The 18,156-nt window shown below is 39.4% G+C and overlaps 1 protein-coding gene and 1 pseudogene across 1 annotated transcript; one reads left to right on the forward strand and one right to left on the reverse strand.

The window, feature by feature from the left end:
• Positions 1-464: 464 nt before the first annotated feature.
• On the forward strand, positions 465-1,416 carry LOC140856711 (non-specific lipid transfer protein GPI-anchored 14-like; annotated as a pseudogene).
• Positions 1,417-1,821: 405 nt separating this feature from the next.
• On the reverse strand, positions 1,822-13,641 carry LOC105040258 (E3 ubiquitin-protein ligase At1g12760). Its single transcript, XM_029263120.2, is given in 7 exon segments — positions 1,822-2,948; positions 3,146-3,169; positions 3,171-3,227; positions 3,229-3,442; positions 3,527-3,652; positions 11,257-12,234; positions 13,236-13,641. Coding segments are annotated over 6 exon segments (1,335 nt in total). The 5' UTR covers positions 11,934-12,234; positions 13,236-13,641; the 3' UTR covers positions 1,822-2,711.
• Positions 13,642-18,156: the final 4,515 nt, after the last annotated feature.

Here is an 18,156-nt window from a genome sequence, read left to right on the forward strand (position 1 = left end):
CCAAGATGGCGAGATAAGCCTGCTCTTGATACGAGAGACACAAGCAGAGCAAAGTTTAAAGCAATAAATATTTTTCATATTTGATATAGATCTGCCTAATCTACCATACAAAGTTTAATTTGAAGGATGGAACGACTTAAAACAAGGGGAAACAAAAAGGAATCAACAAGCACGTTTTTTCCCCAGAAATAAGATGCAGGTAGAGGCATGGGTACAACAGGGTGCGGTAAAAGCAAATATTCTGTTAGTTTAAAAAAAAAAAAAAATTTCTCCTGTTCCGAGTCGTAAGCAACTATTGTCGTATGTGGTTGCTTGTACTCCTTATGATATAGTGTTGCCGGATGAGGCAATCTTTAATGAGCGATGACTACATCCTCAAAAGAAAATAGTAATCGATGATGTGTTGGCTCACGTATCCCAAGCTTCATTAATGAAGACTCTCGGGAGCTGGTCCGAAGCAAAGAGAGAACCACCGTCCATAAGAAAGGGGGAAAGAACGAATTCAATATCCTTCCGCACGACGGAAAGAAATAAGGAGCCGTAGAGAGATGGCCTTGGCCAAGTCCTCCATTCTGCTTTTGTTGCTGCTCCTGTCGACGGTGCCAGCTCCATGCCCTGCGACGCTGGAGGAGGACGAGAAGGAGTGCGCGGACCAGCTGCAGAATCTGGCATCGTGCGTGCCGTACGCGAGCGGGAGCGCGCCGAAGCCCACGCCGGAGTGCTGCGCGGACGCGGAGAAGCTGAGGGCCAGCCAGCCCAAGTGCCTGTGCGTGCTCATCGTGGAGAGCACCGATCCCTCCCTCGCCCTCCCCATCAACACCACCTTAGCTCTCCACATGCCCGCCGCCTGCAACAGCGACGCTAAAGTCTCCAACTGCCCCAGTACTTAAAAACAACCTCCTCTTTGTGTTCCTCGTTTTATTAAACAGTTAAAAGCGTGAACTCCTCTCTTGTTTACGCTTATGGATTTTATGGTTGTTTGGCAGGTATTCTGAAGCTGAATCCGAGCTCACCGGAAGCCAAGATATTTAGGGATGCGACGGCCTCGACGAGTCCTTCATCCGCTGCTTCCTCATCTTCGGGTTCTTCTGATGCGGGTCCGGCTTCTAGTGGGGAGTCGGGGTCTAAAACGGCACCTACTAATGGGGAGGGGGACTGGAGAGCTTTGTGGGTGCAGGTGTTGCTAGTCTGGTGGTCTGGAGTGCAGTGCTTTTTATTTGAGAGACCGTGATGCTGCAATGTAATGTATCACGCATGGTGCGGAACTAGAGGCTGTTACGCCACCCGTCCATGCATGGAGAGCAAGTTGATGACATGATGCCACCAAGGTTTTGCATGGACGGTGTGCAAGCCACCACAGTGTCGTCTAATAATCTTGAAATTCTGATTTGTAATAAATGATTTCTTTCTTTTCTAGCTTTTCATTCGTCTGCCATCAATTTCCATCAGGAACTCCGTACACCCGAGCCTTGTCCACAGTGGAGGGTCTCCCGCTCCCACACCTGGGAGCTTTGATGGTACACGGCGGGGAGAAACTCTGACCCTGAAATAGAGGGTCTCATGAGAGATCGGATGTATGGAAAATCAAGCAGTCCTCCGGATATTGAAGCTGAAATCATGGCACCAACAGTATTGCACCCATTTTACCCAGCGACGTTGAGCCGTGCCGCTGATCTGATGCCAGGAATCTATATCACGTCCATGAATGCCCCGGTTAAGCCTAGTGACTTTAGCCGCATCCTTTTTGATACAACCGACATCATGAAACTGATATATATATATATATATATATCGACACTCGGGATACAATCAAATTGCACCTTATATATGTTATAGTCTTTTTCCTGTCACTTTGATTGTCAAGCTTTTAATACATACAACAACAGCATTGCCCTTGATGGAGTGTTGAAAATATTCCGAAGAAAATAGAGTTATAGTCCATTCCAAACTCAAAAAAAGTAAGAAAACTGAGGTGCATTTTGTTTCCAGTAAACAATAAAGCAATATGAGATTTTGGAAGAAGACTTCCCATTGCTCCAATAGCATATTCTTCACGTAATGCAAATCTCAACAACTTCAGCAAACATAATGGCCATATATTCGAAAATAGCTGCACAGAAATGACACCGATACCATCTCTCCGATTCCATGCTGGAAAAGTTGAAGCACAATTTCACCAGCATCTCCAGTAACAAGCTAAGGGAATAAATTATGCTGATTCTCCAATGTCATCCTGACATCTGTTCTTTGAGCTACAATAGAAGCATATACCGATTTACGGCCAACCAGTTTGTCTCTTCGTGCATTTCTGGCTTACTGTCATTATTTCTGAACCCTTTCTTGATGCTTAGGAAGCAATAACTGTTTTCAAATGGATTGAACCGACAACCAACTGTAACTAGTGATTTCAGAATGAAAATGTCAGTCAACCTTGCAAAAGGTGTCTTCGGAATGTAGCTCATAAACAATCCTGCATAAATGGAGGGGCGATTCAGCATTCCTCCTATCTCACGATCTGTGAAAAACATTTGCTGACATGTATAGATGTAAAAGCTACAACCACCACCACCAAAGCAATGGTTGAAAAATGTTGTGGCTATCGCCAGGATCCATTCACCATATACCCATTGACACATACATCGGCATATGGTGCAGGCTTGCAGAGAAGAATTTTCAGTTCCACACAGTCAGTTGGAAATCACAAAGCAGAATCATCTACTGCATCCTTGTTGCGGCTCCGCACTATTCCCCACCCTCCTGTCACCGTGATGATATCCGGAGTCTGTCCCTGAAGAGTCTGTGGAGCTCCCTACTTCAGACTTGCATAGGGGGCACAATGCGTTTATCTTTAGCCATTTGTCCACACATTCCATGTGGAAATGGTGGGTACATGGAAGCTCACGGAGCTCATCATTATTTACATAATTTGCCAGGCAGATGCAACAAACCTGCAGAAGCCATAGCACCAAAATACATTGTAAATTACCAGAGGACAGGACCTCAATTCAGTGAAAAAGTGGTCCTTCACTAAAGCAATCACTTTTTTTTTTAAAACCACCACACACATGACTCTGAATTACAACTGCTTGACTGCTATAAAATGCAAATGGATGATAAAATGCAAAACACACTTATAAAAACTCACAGCATCCTCTGCAGAAATCATGCGCTTCCTTGTCGGTACCAGCAGCCAGGATCCCACCATTGCCTTGATTTTCTGAGTTAATTTCACTCTCAATCTCCATTTTGCAGTCGCTTTAATTTGAACTTGTAGGTTGGTAGTGCATTAATTGATTCTGAGGTAGCACCTCTGTTGTGACTCATACCTCTCTAAAGCCCATGATAGATATTAATGCAAGGCAAGCAGCAACATATCATAGCACAAAGAATGAATGGCATAGCATACCCAATACAGCTGAACGTAAGGAAAACAATACATAACCTGAGGAATAGATAAATTTCAATGGTAGCCCAGGAAATGAATGAGATGAAAAAAAGGAACAACAAAGGCAAACAACAACCATACCCGTACAGGTTAGGAGCATCATGAGAAGATGAGCGCCCACCAAATATCCACACATTTCCAACAACAAACCACACAGCAAAGAAGCAATCTAAGGCCATCTTGAAATGGTCAACTAAAGCATTTATCCTGCAAATTACCACATAGAACTTAAATGAAAAATTCATAACAAGGAAGAAGTTATGACTAAAAAATTACACCAGGCTCCTGCATGGTTCTGTGACAGTAACAAAACATACAAATGCCTTGGAAAGATTAGACCAAATTTCATGTGCCATCAGTACATACTTAATCGTCCTGCAAAATCAATGAAACTCCTATTCAGCCTATAATACTACCAAAAGAACTTCATCTTCATGAATGGCCACAGAGAGGCATTCAATAAACGCATCTCTTCACACCCACAAAAGAAAAGAAAAGGAAAAAATAAAAAAAAAACAGTCCGCACTTATGTACCAAGGAATTTGCTAAGAAATGTCATCCCTCTCAACAAAATATTTACAATATCCCAATCCTCATCAGGAAAAAAAGAACTGGGGGGGGGGGGGGGTGGTGGAGAGCTGTGGGGGGCAAGTTTCTCTATGGATTTCAGCCTTCTGTTGCTCAGCTATAGCATTCTTATATTTGCAACAAACCATAAAAAAGATGGCCTAGCCCTAGCGCATAAGGCTCCCTCCACTGCAAGGCCAGGGGGTCAGATATATGCAGAATTACGCTGCATGCACAGAGGTTGTTTTTGTGTTTCGAACCCTTTATCTCTAGACTATAATAGAACAACATTACTATTGTGCCAAGGCTCACCCTCTATTCACAACAAACCACGCATAGTCTAAAAGAGTCTAGCTAGCTTCAACATTCATCAAGAATGGAATCCTCTGCATCATTCATCAAGTAGCAATCACAAGGCAGCAAAAATGAAAGGCATTCCATCCTCACCATAAACCACCGGCTTGATACTCAAAACAGTATATATGGGACTAAGGAATGCTGATCTCTGCTGAATCCCAGCCCCTTCCATTCATGATTTCAAGAGATGCCCACTTGCAAACATCCCGTAACTCTTGGCGGCCACTCACGATGGTCTAGTAAGTAGTTTCCTCCCTCTCTCTCTCTCTCTCTCTCTCATGTGTGCTTGGCTTACGGTTAGGGTTTGCCAAGGCAGCCCTCCCCCTTCCTCTTTTCCTTCCTCTCTCTCTCTCTCTTCCTCACTCCTTTTCTCCTTGTCCCACCCCCCTCTCTCTCCTGTCATCTTTGTTTCAGACCAGGGGAGAACATTTTTTATTTCCTGTTTCAAGCTTTTTTTTTTTCAAATTTTGAGCTGAAAGCAGCAAACCATATAACAACTGCAGTTCAAAATTTGAAATAAAAAAAGTCCAAACAGGCCAAAATGGCACCGTACAAGTACCTTACCATACCATATTGCCGGACAACCGGTACAGAATACCTTGCATGAGACAACGGTGACAAAATATTAAGATTAAGGACATAGATGGTCAAACAAATCTTCCTTAAAACTTTTGTGGGGAGAAAGAAAGGAGGAATGAGGTTTTAAAGCATTCCAAGCCAAATGAGAGAGTCTGTAGTTGCTTTATAATATAAATTCAGAAAATGATAATTCAGTCAAGCGATATATCAGCAGACATAAAGATAATAGAAGAAATAGCTACAGCAAGGGAGCTGTGGGGAAGAGATGAAAACAAGAGCAAGAGGGGGTAACAAGACACTGGAACCTGGCCTTAAATCTTCAATTACTTTTAGACAATTCATGTACAATGCTACTAGTGGCCTGACATGACTTTATATATATATATGACATAAACTTGATCTACAAGTAATCTAGGGCACTTAGCAGCTAAGTAGCCAGTTTCCAAAATGTTTGCTATAAGGAAAAATTCAAAATCCCATCTAACCTTATTTATGAACACATCTAAAATAGCTAAAAATCTAATCCTAACAACTTTATGATTTATCCAACCCAACAAATACCTAAAGTACGACTCTTGCACACAGATTCCACTTGAAATTGGACTATAAGACAGTTTTGAAAAAAAACATCTAACCAAAAACACCAAAAATACAATAAAACATATGACAAACTAATTTTATTCACCATCATTCACTTCCGCTGCATGGATCTCATCCCTAAGATAATCTCAATGATTTATATCCTCATGCTCGACTTTTTAATCTTCAAGACTTGATGATGGAGGCTAACCTGAAATTTTGTTGCAAATCACTCTACTAGTTGGATCTTCAGGCACCCTTTATTCAATGACCATCGAAGTTTTTATCATCCAATTGATAGCATCGATAAATGAATCTGCAAAATCAGCGAGCAATGGATCTTCAAAGTGCATCAATACAGTTATAGATCCCGATTGATAGCAATCCATGCCTTAGTGATTTAGAAATAGTTCTGAAACTGCAACTTTGGGGCTTTCAGTCCTCTCAACTGGATGCTGCATACATGGTTCATCTTCAACTGCAGTCTCTTAATTTGACGATTCACTGCTTGAAGGGTTTTCCATAAATAAATCTTCAATTGCAACATCCTCATCATCATAAAATTTATCTTCATCTACAAGAATGCATAGTGGAACACCTTGGGTTGTACATAAGTTTCAAGAAAGCTATACTTGATGCTTGTCATATTTGATACGTGTCGAGTCATCACACATCTACCCAAACACCTTATATTTTGCATGCTGGTGAATAGCATCAATCTTGAAACCTCACTACTCATTTGATAGAAAGCTGTTAGGGAAAAGAAATCAGAAGAAAACAATAGGATGATTGAGGGAAAACAAAGAAAGGTGCAGGACCCTTCAGCTCTAATACCAAATTTGATATAGAACCAATTAAGGATGGCCTACAAGGAAAGGAAGGACTTAGTAAAAAGGGTACATTATGGATAGGTCTAATTCGGTTGCTCACTGCCCTAAACATGTATATGGGACAGCAATGATAAAAGTTTTAGATTAAGCACGAGTGAAAGGTCAAATAAATCCAACCCAGGGTTTTTATGATGGTGAAAGAAAGGAGGAATAAGGTTCTAAAGCATTCTAGGCTAAATGAGAGAATCTGTAGTTTATGTATCATAAAAATTCATAAAACAATGCACGCCGACTAGACAGATATATCGGTAGAGATAAAATAATAGAAAAAAAAAAACAAAAACTATAGGAAGGTGGGAGGGAAGGGGGATGAAAGAGGGGAACAAAGGGCTGAAACTGATCTCAAATCTCTAATTCATTTCAAATAACTCATGTGCGATGCCACTAGTGGCCAGCCATAAGGCCTTTTGATAGATTTTATATGACTTTCAAGTAAACTAGGACTATTTTTATCAAACAAGTAGTGGATTTCCATATTCTTTCCTCAAGGAAAAATTTGGAATCCCACATAACCCTACATAGAAAGCCATTTAAAATAGCTAAGAATCAAATCATGAAGATTTTATGACTAATCCAACCGCACATTACCTAAAGTAGGATTCTTGAACATCAATTCCCCTTGAATTATAACCCTAATGCATACTAAAAATTATCTAAATAAAAACTTTAAAAATTCAACAAAATATATTATAACCTATTCAGCATCGCATACTTTTTCCCTTAAAACACTAGACACTCTTGAAGGACATTTTATGCTAAGGATAAAAGAGGCATTTTGAGAAGTAGACTTTTTTTGTGTTTTTTTTTTCTTTTGGTGTGGGGGGAAGAGGGGGGGGGGGGGGGGGGGGCGTGGTTTGTTTGCAATGTAATAATCCAAAATAAACTATTCCACTCAATCGTGTGTAGGTCACTCCAGAGTACAGTGGGTTAGCACAAGACTGATCCATTTACTCTGGGCTAAGGCTAACACAGTCTGCAACTAAATACAACCTTAGTGGTTCTCTGATTAGTTTATCAAGCTCCATAGTTGCAGTGGCTTGCCTAAAAAGAAATGCCACTCATACTCTTCCCAGAATTCATGATTTATAGCTTTTCATGAAAAACCTACCAACTATCCCTCGCCAATGTTTAGAATTCTATCTCATTCAAACCACAATACAGTCCATGGCATGGACTGTAAGTGTCAGTCAACATGATTCACATGGACTGGAATGTATTCTAGAGGAAAGAAAAAAGCAACAGCAAATGTGACACCCAAAGTGATTGGTTCCACCATTGATTAAAAAAAAGGGGCGGGTAAAGGCTTGAACCAACATCTCAATAACAAGTATTTTAGATAGTAATAGTTGGTCGAGAAAGGAATTCTTTGGTGGGAGCTTGGTATGCCCCATGAATGCCGCTCCAGAAAGGATTTTCCCAAATTGCCGCAGAAGCAATGGCCCCTTTCTGTCCGCACAATTGGCTAAAAATTCTGAATTCCAGGTGGAAGGCAATTAGTCGAATGAACGAAAGTCAGAGAAAGTCGCAAGTTTAGAAGCAGATTTCGATTCTATTCTTTGTTCTTGAAAATAAATGGACACTATATATTTTAAATGTCTTAAAAACAAGTTTTCAGATTATGGAATATCATATACAAACACTCAAATAACTACTTTGTAATAGCCATGACAGATCAAACCAGCAAAATACAATCACGCCTTCTGTACCGATGCAATGTCAACACATGGTATTTCACCTCTAATTTGTTGTACTGGCACCAAAAAATGTACCATGTGTCAGTATGACACGTATCTTAATGATTTGTACCATATAACTAGGGCGACAGAATGGATACAGCACTGATTCTTCACTCCTTACAATTATGGTATATAAGGAATTAGCCCCTCCTAAAATTCTGGCGTAGTGTGACTGTGTATAGCTCTTCCCAGAAATCATGGACCTTGAAACAAACTTGCATAGAAAACATACAGAAATAGAGGAGAAAAGAAAAGAAATAAACGGACCTCCAAAAAGGCACCCCATCTTGAACACCTCTCTACATTTCTCATTTAGGGAAATAAAAGGCACGTGGCACCCATTCTCTCTAAAGAATCCACTAATGTCTTTCTTAAATCCTCTCTCTAAATACTACTAAATAAAGAAAATCATGGAAATAATTATTAGGTTTAATCCCATCCTCCACAAATGACTCCATGTATCTCCTCTCGCTTACAGATCACCTACCTTCAATAAACACACCACTTTGTGTTAAATTCTTTCACGTGTTAAATTCTTTCATTTTACAGGAGATCAAAAAACAAGCCAAATGAACTAGCGATGAGTGCATATATCAAATTTTATAAGATTAAAGAAACCTCAAGTAAAAGGGAGCATAGCATTAGATGCTTCTTTCACTTGCATTTTGGTGGAGAAACTAGTTCAAAACATGGTTGAGAACTAGCGATGAGTGCATATATCAAATTTTATAAGATTAAAGAAACCTCAAGTAGAAGGGAGCATAGCATTAGATGCTTCTTTCACTTGCATTTTGGTGGAAAAACTAGCTCAAAACATGGTTGCTCTCTCAGCTTATTGAAAAAAATATACTAACATCTAGATCTGCTCTGTGAGATGCAAAACGAAGAAAATTAGCATTTAAAGATAGGTGATTGGTCTAGCTCACATGCTTAGATCATTCTCTTCCTCATATATTCAAGTGTTTGCAATACAATTCCTTACTTATTTGAAATAACAAAAAATATAAAGAAACTTGAAGATTTGTTTATTTTTTAGTAATTAAAAATAACAATAAGTGAACTTTAAGTGTTAATAAAAATATTTAACATTTTTTCTGCACTGAGAAGTTTATGGATAATGAGAAATACAGAATTTATATTGAAGGAAATTTTCTAAGTATAAACTAATAATAGTAGATTATCTCAAATTAGAAGTATTGAATTTGGCTAAATATGCCATAATGAAGATTATAATATATTATATAGATAATATATCTTAACTTTTCAACCGACATGACCAGAGTATGCATGGTGTTGGCCCACAAGGAGAAAATTTTGGTTCCACCAGTCAATATATTGTTCATTTACACATGATGCAAAATGAAGAAATCAAGGTTGCTTTCTTGTCAGACAAAAAGAATTAATGCATGAGGGTGCAAATAGCCAAGCTTAAGCAAGCTAGGCTGCAATGAAGCTCAGCTTATTCTATAATCAAGCCAAATATGAGCCAAGTCATTAAAATTTTAGTCGAACTTAAGCTGCTCGATAACAACTTGTCCAAGAAATCTCTTGAGAGCATAAGGCCTCTCAAGGCAAACAAATATACTTTCAACTAATTTCCATTGTTTTATCTAGATGTTATAGTTGAAATGCATTCATTTGTATGTGAACTATATCAATCTTCAGCAATTTTAATGTAAGAATTCCTTTTATGAATCATAAGTAATAATAATAGATATTGTAATTATATATTGCTTTTTACCCCTATTTTTAGCTCAGCCAACCCAATCTCAAGTGAGCCAAGAATAGCTTGCCTTGTTAACAATTCGAGGTGAGCCAAATTAGGAGTTGAACACAAGCTGCTGACAGTTTGCTCATTGAACAGCCCTACCAAGACAATCGGATAGGATATGCGATAGACAGAGATAAAGAAAGAGAATGAATTCAAAGGATATAGCAAATTAGAAGGCCGGCAAATAAGGCAGGTGAGAGATCAGTTTGGTGATCAAAATCTGGTCAACTTTTAGAATTAGACAAAATTTAGGATTTTTTATTTCAACTATAAAAAAAGTTTTCAATAAGCTATGCTAGTTTACATGGCATATGGGAATCCCAGAAAGATCTGTAGTTATTCATTGCGCCAGCTTGTCTGATAACAACACCTCTTGCAGCCTTGCTAGTCTGAATCATCGAATAGGTGCCCTAAACAAGTTTTGCATCAAGTGAAGTCCCTTGTGCCAAAAATTCTGGAATGTATTATCATGTAATAGATGCACTAGTGAGGATTGGAAAAAACAGGTTTGATGATGTGAAAATTTTGATGCAAGTTCCAGATCAAGGAAAGAGGGAACTGATAGACACTAAAAGTTCATACTAATGCCCACCGCACAGACTATTAAACTGTAGGCTCAACTGTCTATTATGCTGGAAATATATCTGTGAATTTTAAAGTCATACTTCCAGGAACATTAAATTACTACCATGATGCATTTTACACTTTGATACCTTTTTCTTGATCAGCAAAACTGTTTGTTGTAACCGGTGTATATGTAACATATATATATTACATAGATCACTAAAGCCTGAATTGAGGCAAGCACACCATAGGCCCTTATTAGCTTAGCTCATTTCATTCCTAGCATAAACAAATTGACGGTAAAATGAGATCTGTATATTTGAAATACAGATTTTACTTTAATTAAACCACTTCATTTTAAGGTAAAATCTAATGGCTGCAACCAACATCCAAAAGCAACTAGCCACCTTGTCATGGAATGCCCCTGTCGACACCCAATCCATAGGCAACAACCAAGTACTTGGTAGTACAGGTTTCATTGAAAAACAAAGTGTTTGGTCAATTTAAAATGTAGATGGCAGAAAAAAAAGGAATTCGATGTCATATATCATGCGTTAAAGGATTGATAGAACTTGACCCAGCAATTAAAAAAATGAACAACATCTATCTTTTGTACATAGTTCTTAACACTGATAAATAGAAATGCCAAACAGGAATGAGATGAAAAAACAAAATTTGTAGGCACAAGGTGCAAAATTCTAACAAAATTTAAGATTGCAATGAGAATCCATCATCTAGCATGTTTGCATAGAAAGAACAAGAAAGTACCTTGGACTTGCAGTTAGGATACTTTGCCCGTGTGAGACAGGAGCACTGCTATGGTCATTTTCACCTTCTGAGGGTTGAGTAATAGAAATGGATGTATAAGGAGTAGATTCAGGACGGATGTTCTGAGAAGAATTCTGAAGTGAATTAGCGGAATCTTGCTCAGAGCTGTGTCTGTTGCGATAAATGTAACGCCAATAAAGATGAGGAAGAGTAGCAACACAGCCTGCTGTATAACCTACGATCCATGCAAACAATGGAGCTCTTGGATGCTCATGTCTTGACAAGGAGAGAACTATGATAGCTGCAATAATTTGGCTCACATTAACAACAAGCTCAATCGAAATCCACAAACCAGAATTCAGAGGGCTTCTACGACGGCGACCATAATTATCACTTCTAGTCAATGATGCATTTCTTGAATTAGGTACCGTAGGCGACACTGCAGATGTTTCAGAGACCAGAGCTGGTGGGCTTGTTGAAGGCCAATCTTCATGATGCAATTCATCCAAGTCGTTTTGGTCATACCCATGAGATTGTGATGTGGAAGCAGAACCACCCCTTGATATATCGATTATGTGTTCATGTTCATTAGTGTTAGCTGGTTGCTCCATCAGCAAAGGATGTCTGTCAGTTTGGCCTTCACTGTATGGCTCCAAAGGAGGAACAGCCATCAACATCCACCAATAAATATGACATGAAAAATAGCATAGAAAAGTGGTGACGTGCCACTTTCCTATGCTTTTGTTACCTTTTTCTGAGAAGCTAAAATTTGTCTTGTATAAAACTTGATAACAGCACTGGCCACAACAAATAAATCCACCACTTCACCTTAACAATAGATAGAGATGCTTTGAAGTTTGAAAGAACCACCTCTAAAGAACTCCATCAAGCAAACTATGCAATCTTAAAGGAGAACAAACTTTTTTTTTCTGGATTTTCTTCTTCTATGAATAGCAATTCAAGTCGAGTCAATCCAACCTGCAAAACAAATTATATTGTTATTACATGGTGAAAAAGCTATAGTTCTTTTAATCATTTATACTGCAGTTTTTTTTTTTTTAATCAAGTTATTACTTTATGAAACATGAAACTTCAGATGATTCAAACTGCCACTCGATGTTACGCTCATTTAGCAGACTGTAATATATAAACTTTGCCAAGTGCCTAGTTACCTGAAGAGGCCAGGGATGATAATATACTACACTATAATAGTGAGGCTAGCGTGCTTAGAACCAAATATCTAATTTATGCCATAACTTCTTAAACGTGACGGACCTGAAGTTTTGTTAAGAAAAACAGCATGCCATGGACAACATGCCATTTTGTTGATAGACTTAAGTTTACTAAATATTCGTTCCAAGAAATTAGGTATCATAATACTTCAAGGAAACACAGGCATAGCTTTCTTATCATAAATTGACTTGCAACGTGTAAAATGAAAGCCATTAATGCATGAACCACGCCAGCCTGTTAAGTATTCAAGTGCGAAGCCTTCAAACATAGAAAGTCCATTGCATCATTACCCACCACAACATTATACGCTTAAATTTCCACTTCCGGGACAAACAACAACAGACAGATCATTCGCAAGAACATGCTAAGAGATTAGGAAAGAAAGGAGGAATGATCAAAATCGAATGCCATTGCGTTCATCAATAAAGCCATATCCACCCAACAATGAAGCACATCAAACAATCTCTCAACTCCAGATCAGAGAACTCCATCAAAAATTCAAATCCCACCAAATCAAACAAGAGTTATCATGATCTTCTGAAAGAAAAAGACAGAGAAGTTCCTTTAGAAACCCAGAAACCTAACAATCCGTCCACCAAAACCGCACAAAGATTGCGAAAATATAAAATTCAAAAAATTAAAAAGAAAAATTCTTGGAAGCCAAACCCTAATTTACGACTTTCGAGGTCACAAAAACCTAGAATAATGCATTAAAACAAAATTCATATCAAGATGAAATTGCCTACCTGAATTACAAAGAAACTAAGGGGTACCAACAGCTCCCGCAAACAAATCTTCAAGAAAACAAGAATTGCAAGCGTATTCCAACCAACTGCAGCCGGATTCGGTCGGGGAATCGAATCGAATCGAATCGAATCCGGACACGAAGAGGGGCAAAACCCTGAGATTTGAGGCGGAGCAGGAGGAGGGTTTCTCGCGATTAAAGGGACGAAAGTGTGGGAGAAATCGGAGGAGAACGTACCAAATCTCACCACCTGTTGGCCCTCTATTTAAATTGGGGAGAGAATCCGTTGGAATTTCCCCTTCGTTTCCCCTCGGCGCCCCCTTTTTTGTACCCTGAGCTTCTCTTGCCGTCGGAATTTTTGGGGAACCCGCTATCGATGTCTCCGTTGCTTACAAGAGCCGTTTTGGGATGTTATGCATAAAGAATATACATGTAGCGGTTTTTGTGTCGTGTTATGTCGGGAATTCTGCCATCTTCCATACCGTCTGATCAGTGGGTCTCGAGGAGAAAATATTAGGTGACTCATCTTACCTAGGATGAAATTATTAGGTAAATTCGTTTCACCTACGGTGAATTCGGTCCATCCAATAATTTTTTGCCCTTAATAGTATAGGTCTGATCCTTGATGATTTAAGATCATTATATTTAATAAACCATGATTTAGTGATATTAGGACAATCAAATCTGCTTTCCTTGATTTAATATCAACTTTTCGACTTATTATCGGTTATCCTGACTATGGATCGGTGACAGTAAGTGGACCGTCAAAGCCAAGTCGTCAAAGAAAGTCTGATTCGACTACAGTTTCTACGGATCTCAATACCCAACTTTCTATCGGTGCCAAAAGATAAATAGTCGACTATTAACCAACAAACCGACTGATTGTCGATAACATTCAATCAGCTTTCCTAGCAGATACGACATAACGATTTGATCAACTGCATAACGCTGACCAGTCCATATATCGAAGTTACCAATCGATGATTAGTCGGAATATCAATAGCACCGACATACGGTCGGTGCGCCATGCTTACCGATATAAAGTCGGCATGTCAGAAACTACCAGCTCATAAAGTGCGTAACAACTACAAACCATGATCGTCAGTAGGCATTAACTACCCATCCCATGATCGTATAGTACCGGAATAAGCGGGACCTATGTGCCTAATCATTACGAATGATTACCAACAATTCATCTATAAAAGGGAGATAAATGAATAATGTGGGTAAGACACTTATGGACTGATACTCTATCAATTTTAATATTCTACTTCTTGTTCGATCACTCCCCACTAACTTAAGCATCGAAAGATCCCAGTCGAACACAACTCCGATCAGTGTGGACATTGTTTTGCATGTGCTCTTCTCTAGCAATGGGTGCAATAGAGGATTGACCACAATAGATTGACGTGCCAGGTAGGGAGAACGAAAGAATCTGATTATGACAAAAATAAGAGCTCAGAACAACTCCACCGGCTCTACTAAACAATCTTTCTACTGGAAAAACCTCCCTCCACCTCCAATGGCAAAGTCCAATTCTTCGTGTCTCGTTATCATTACGGATGTCCAACTCATTACTTTAATGCAGCAAATGAAAGTATTAACAGAAGTAGTACACACCCTCCAACAGCAACAGACACAGCAGCAACAGCATCCGATGGTGGAGGAGCCGGCGGGGCATATAGTGACATCCAGGCATAGTCGTTGTGCTCCACGACGATCTCTTTCTCCATCTTCGGAATGACAATCATCTCGACATTCTCATTATGTCGAGTCGCTGTCTTTCCAACACTCTCATCATGCCGCCTATCACTCGCGGTGGTCTCCTTCTCATTCTCGACACATAGCATGAAGAAAAGGAAGAGGCCACATGCACCTTTAACTTCTCGATCCTCGAGTTCTTCAGGGGACCCTACCTCTGGATTCTCCTAACAATGATGGCTTGACGACTATGAACGCAAATTTAAAGAAATTGATCGCCAACTCGCCTGACTTCGAGCAAATGGCCTAGGGTCCTCCAACGATTTTAGCATCCACACCGCTTCGTCTTTTTCCAGTGCATCTTAGATGAGCCGATTCTGTCAAGGTTCAAGTTACCGCAAATAGAGCCACATGATGGCTTCAACGACTTGATTGACCATCTGAAGAGCTACAAAGCTCTCATGATGATTCAGAAGGTAATCGATGCCCTCCTATGCATTGGCTTCCCGACTACCATTCAGAAGACTGCTCGAGCCTGATATTCTAGGCTTCAGTCAGGGAGCATAAATTTTTTTGAGTAGCTCGAACAATCATTCATGACCCATTTCAGCATCAGTCGAAAGATGCTGCGAACATCCGACAGTCTCTTCTTCATCAAGCAGGATGAAGGAGAGACATTGAAAGACTTCATGGCGCGTTTCAATGCCGCCACACTTTAGGTTTGGGACCTCAACGAAGATATGGCCATTTCGATCATGAAGAGAGATTTGAAGGGATCCAGGTTCACTTACTTCCTGGATAAAACTCTTCTTCGGACTTATGCAGAACTTCTGGAGCACGCGTATAAGTATATTTATGTGGATGAAGGCGCTACTGATCGACACCAGATAGAAGAAAAATGTTAGAAGAAAAAATAAAAAAAAAATGGAGCTCCAGCCGAATCAAGTCGGCCAGCAACTAATAAAGAAGCTTCACCTAGCCGACGGAATCCAAAGCCAAACAATTATGGCAATAGGTATGAGTCTTACACTCCTCTCATTGCTCCTCGTGCGTAAATTTTGATGAAGATCGAAAGAGAGGAGTACCTCCGTCATCCCCCACTGATGAAGGCACCACTGAGGAGCCACGATAAGAAGAAGTACTGTCGGTTTCATCGTGATCATGATCACGATACCGAACAATGCATTCCACTTAGGGATGAGATAGAAGTTCTGATTCGATGAGGCTACCTCGAGAAGTTTCGATGAGATTACCTGACTCAATCTCTTGCCGACCAACAACCTCAACCATAACCTGAGAAAGCGATCGACAATCGACCAACGACGGAAGTAATCAATATGATTTTCGGACAACCAAGAAACTAGGGGGGCAACTTCCGAAGAAGAGTTTGCAAAGAAGTAATGACTTGACGATAATGTAATTTTTTTTTTGGATAAAGATGTTCGGAGAATACAAACTCTCCATAATGATGCAGTCGTCATCTCAGTGATAATAGCAAACTTTGATATAAAAAAAATTCTAGTAGATAATGAAAATTCTATTTTATTCGATTTTTTTTCGAATAAGACTGTCGACTGACCGACTCTGAAGAGTCTGTATGCTCTTAGTCGGTTTTACTGGAGATGCAGTCAATATAGAAATCCTATACACAAACCATTGCAATACCCAGTCTCAAAAAACTTTAGATGTCTATGAAGCTTCCTGGGAGACCATTGACAAATGTATGAATACCATAGCAGCAATACAGATGTTTTGATAAGAGTTGGAGTTGGCGTAGCATTAACCTGTAGGACATAGCCATTCGGCAATACCTGATAGGTATATTTAGAAGTTACCTGCACCCAGCACAACAAAGAACAAATAATTGTTAGCCACTCTGACTTTTTGAGCCTGCTCACTCTTTGCTTAACACAATTTTTTCCACTCTTTTTTTGTTTCTTCCTTTTTAAAATTGTTAGCCACTCGGATTTTTTCAGCCTGCTCATTCTTTGCTTGACACAATTTTTTCCACTCTTTTTTTGTTTCTTCCTTTTTTGCACTCTAACCTCACCCCAAGAGACACTCAGATTCACAATTTTCCATTGCCCCACTCTTTTTTTTTTTTTTTTTGACTGACCGACTCTTTCTCCCAATGCCCCAAATATTGTCTCCTAACATCCAAATTAAATAACCTTCTATCAGTAGCAAAGATTCAGGCATGGGATATAAGCCTGTGAGATAATTTTAGATCACAATTTGCAAGTGAAGTCTTCATGGTACTTGGAAGAATGATATGAAAAATGGTGGAAGTACGGGTCATCTTATAGATGTTATCCACCCTCCATAGATCATCAAAATTTTGATAATCCAGCAGCACAACAAAGTTACTGATTGTCCCAGTCTGATAGCCCCACATGCCTACAGAACTTTTCTTCAACGTACATACCACCTCCGCAGCTATCATACCACCAACTTTCCAAGCAACATGATGAGGAAAAATAAGGTATTATCCACTCCAAGTAAAAGTCCGCAGTCTCTCTATTTTTGTTCACATAATATTCATTATCTTTTTTTTATCTTCCTTCTTTGCTTATCAAACACCCTCTGTGAGCTTGAGAAAACAACTTGTATGCACTTGCAGTCCCTCTCATGTTTACTCAATTTAATTCCTCTCCGAAGCACCAAGTGGAGATACAGGTGATCGTCACTCCATAATTCACACTTGCTAACAGTTCCCCAGGCATGGAAAAAAACTATTAGAGTAGGGCTAACAGCAACCCTCATAAGTCGGCAGAACCATAGTGAGGCAGTCGTAGCATTCGACAGAAGACATCTGCACAATATAAATCCTCTTTGCTATATAAATATAGTTACATTCATTCCACTATCACCCTCCCCACCCTGCAACAAAAAATGTTTGGATCGAACAAGCTTTCTATGATTTGCAGGTATTCCACGTTAATTTGTTCATTCAATCTAAAAAGGGGGAAAAAAAGGAATGGATGATACGCTATAAGGTTCCCATTATATGCACACTAATAATCATCTTGCCTCATGTCCAAAGAAAATTAGCACAATTCGCAAAATTTGTTAAATATAAAATGGTAAGGTATGATGAAACTCCTTGTGTATATACCCTAGAGTTGTATGGTGATCCCATGTCAAAGAAAAAAATAGAGGCATTTTTCAATTTAAACACATCATGGTAAGAAGGCAACAACCTGCATAGCTTGGATTCTCTT

The sequence above is a fragment of the Elaeis guineensis genome, chromosome 3 (genome assembly GCF_000442705.2).
Source record: "Elaeis guineensis isolate ETL-2024a chromosome 3, EG11, whole genome shotgun sequence".
NCBI classification, from domain to species: domain Eukaryota; kingdom Viridiplantae; phylum Streptophyta; class Magnoliopsida; order Arecales; family Arecaceae; genus Elaeis; species Elaeis guineensis.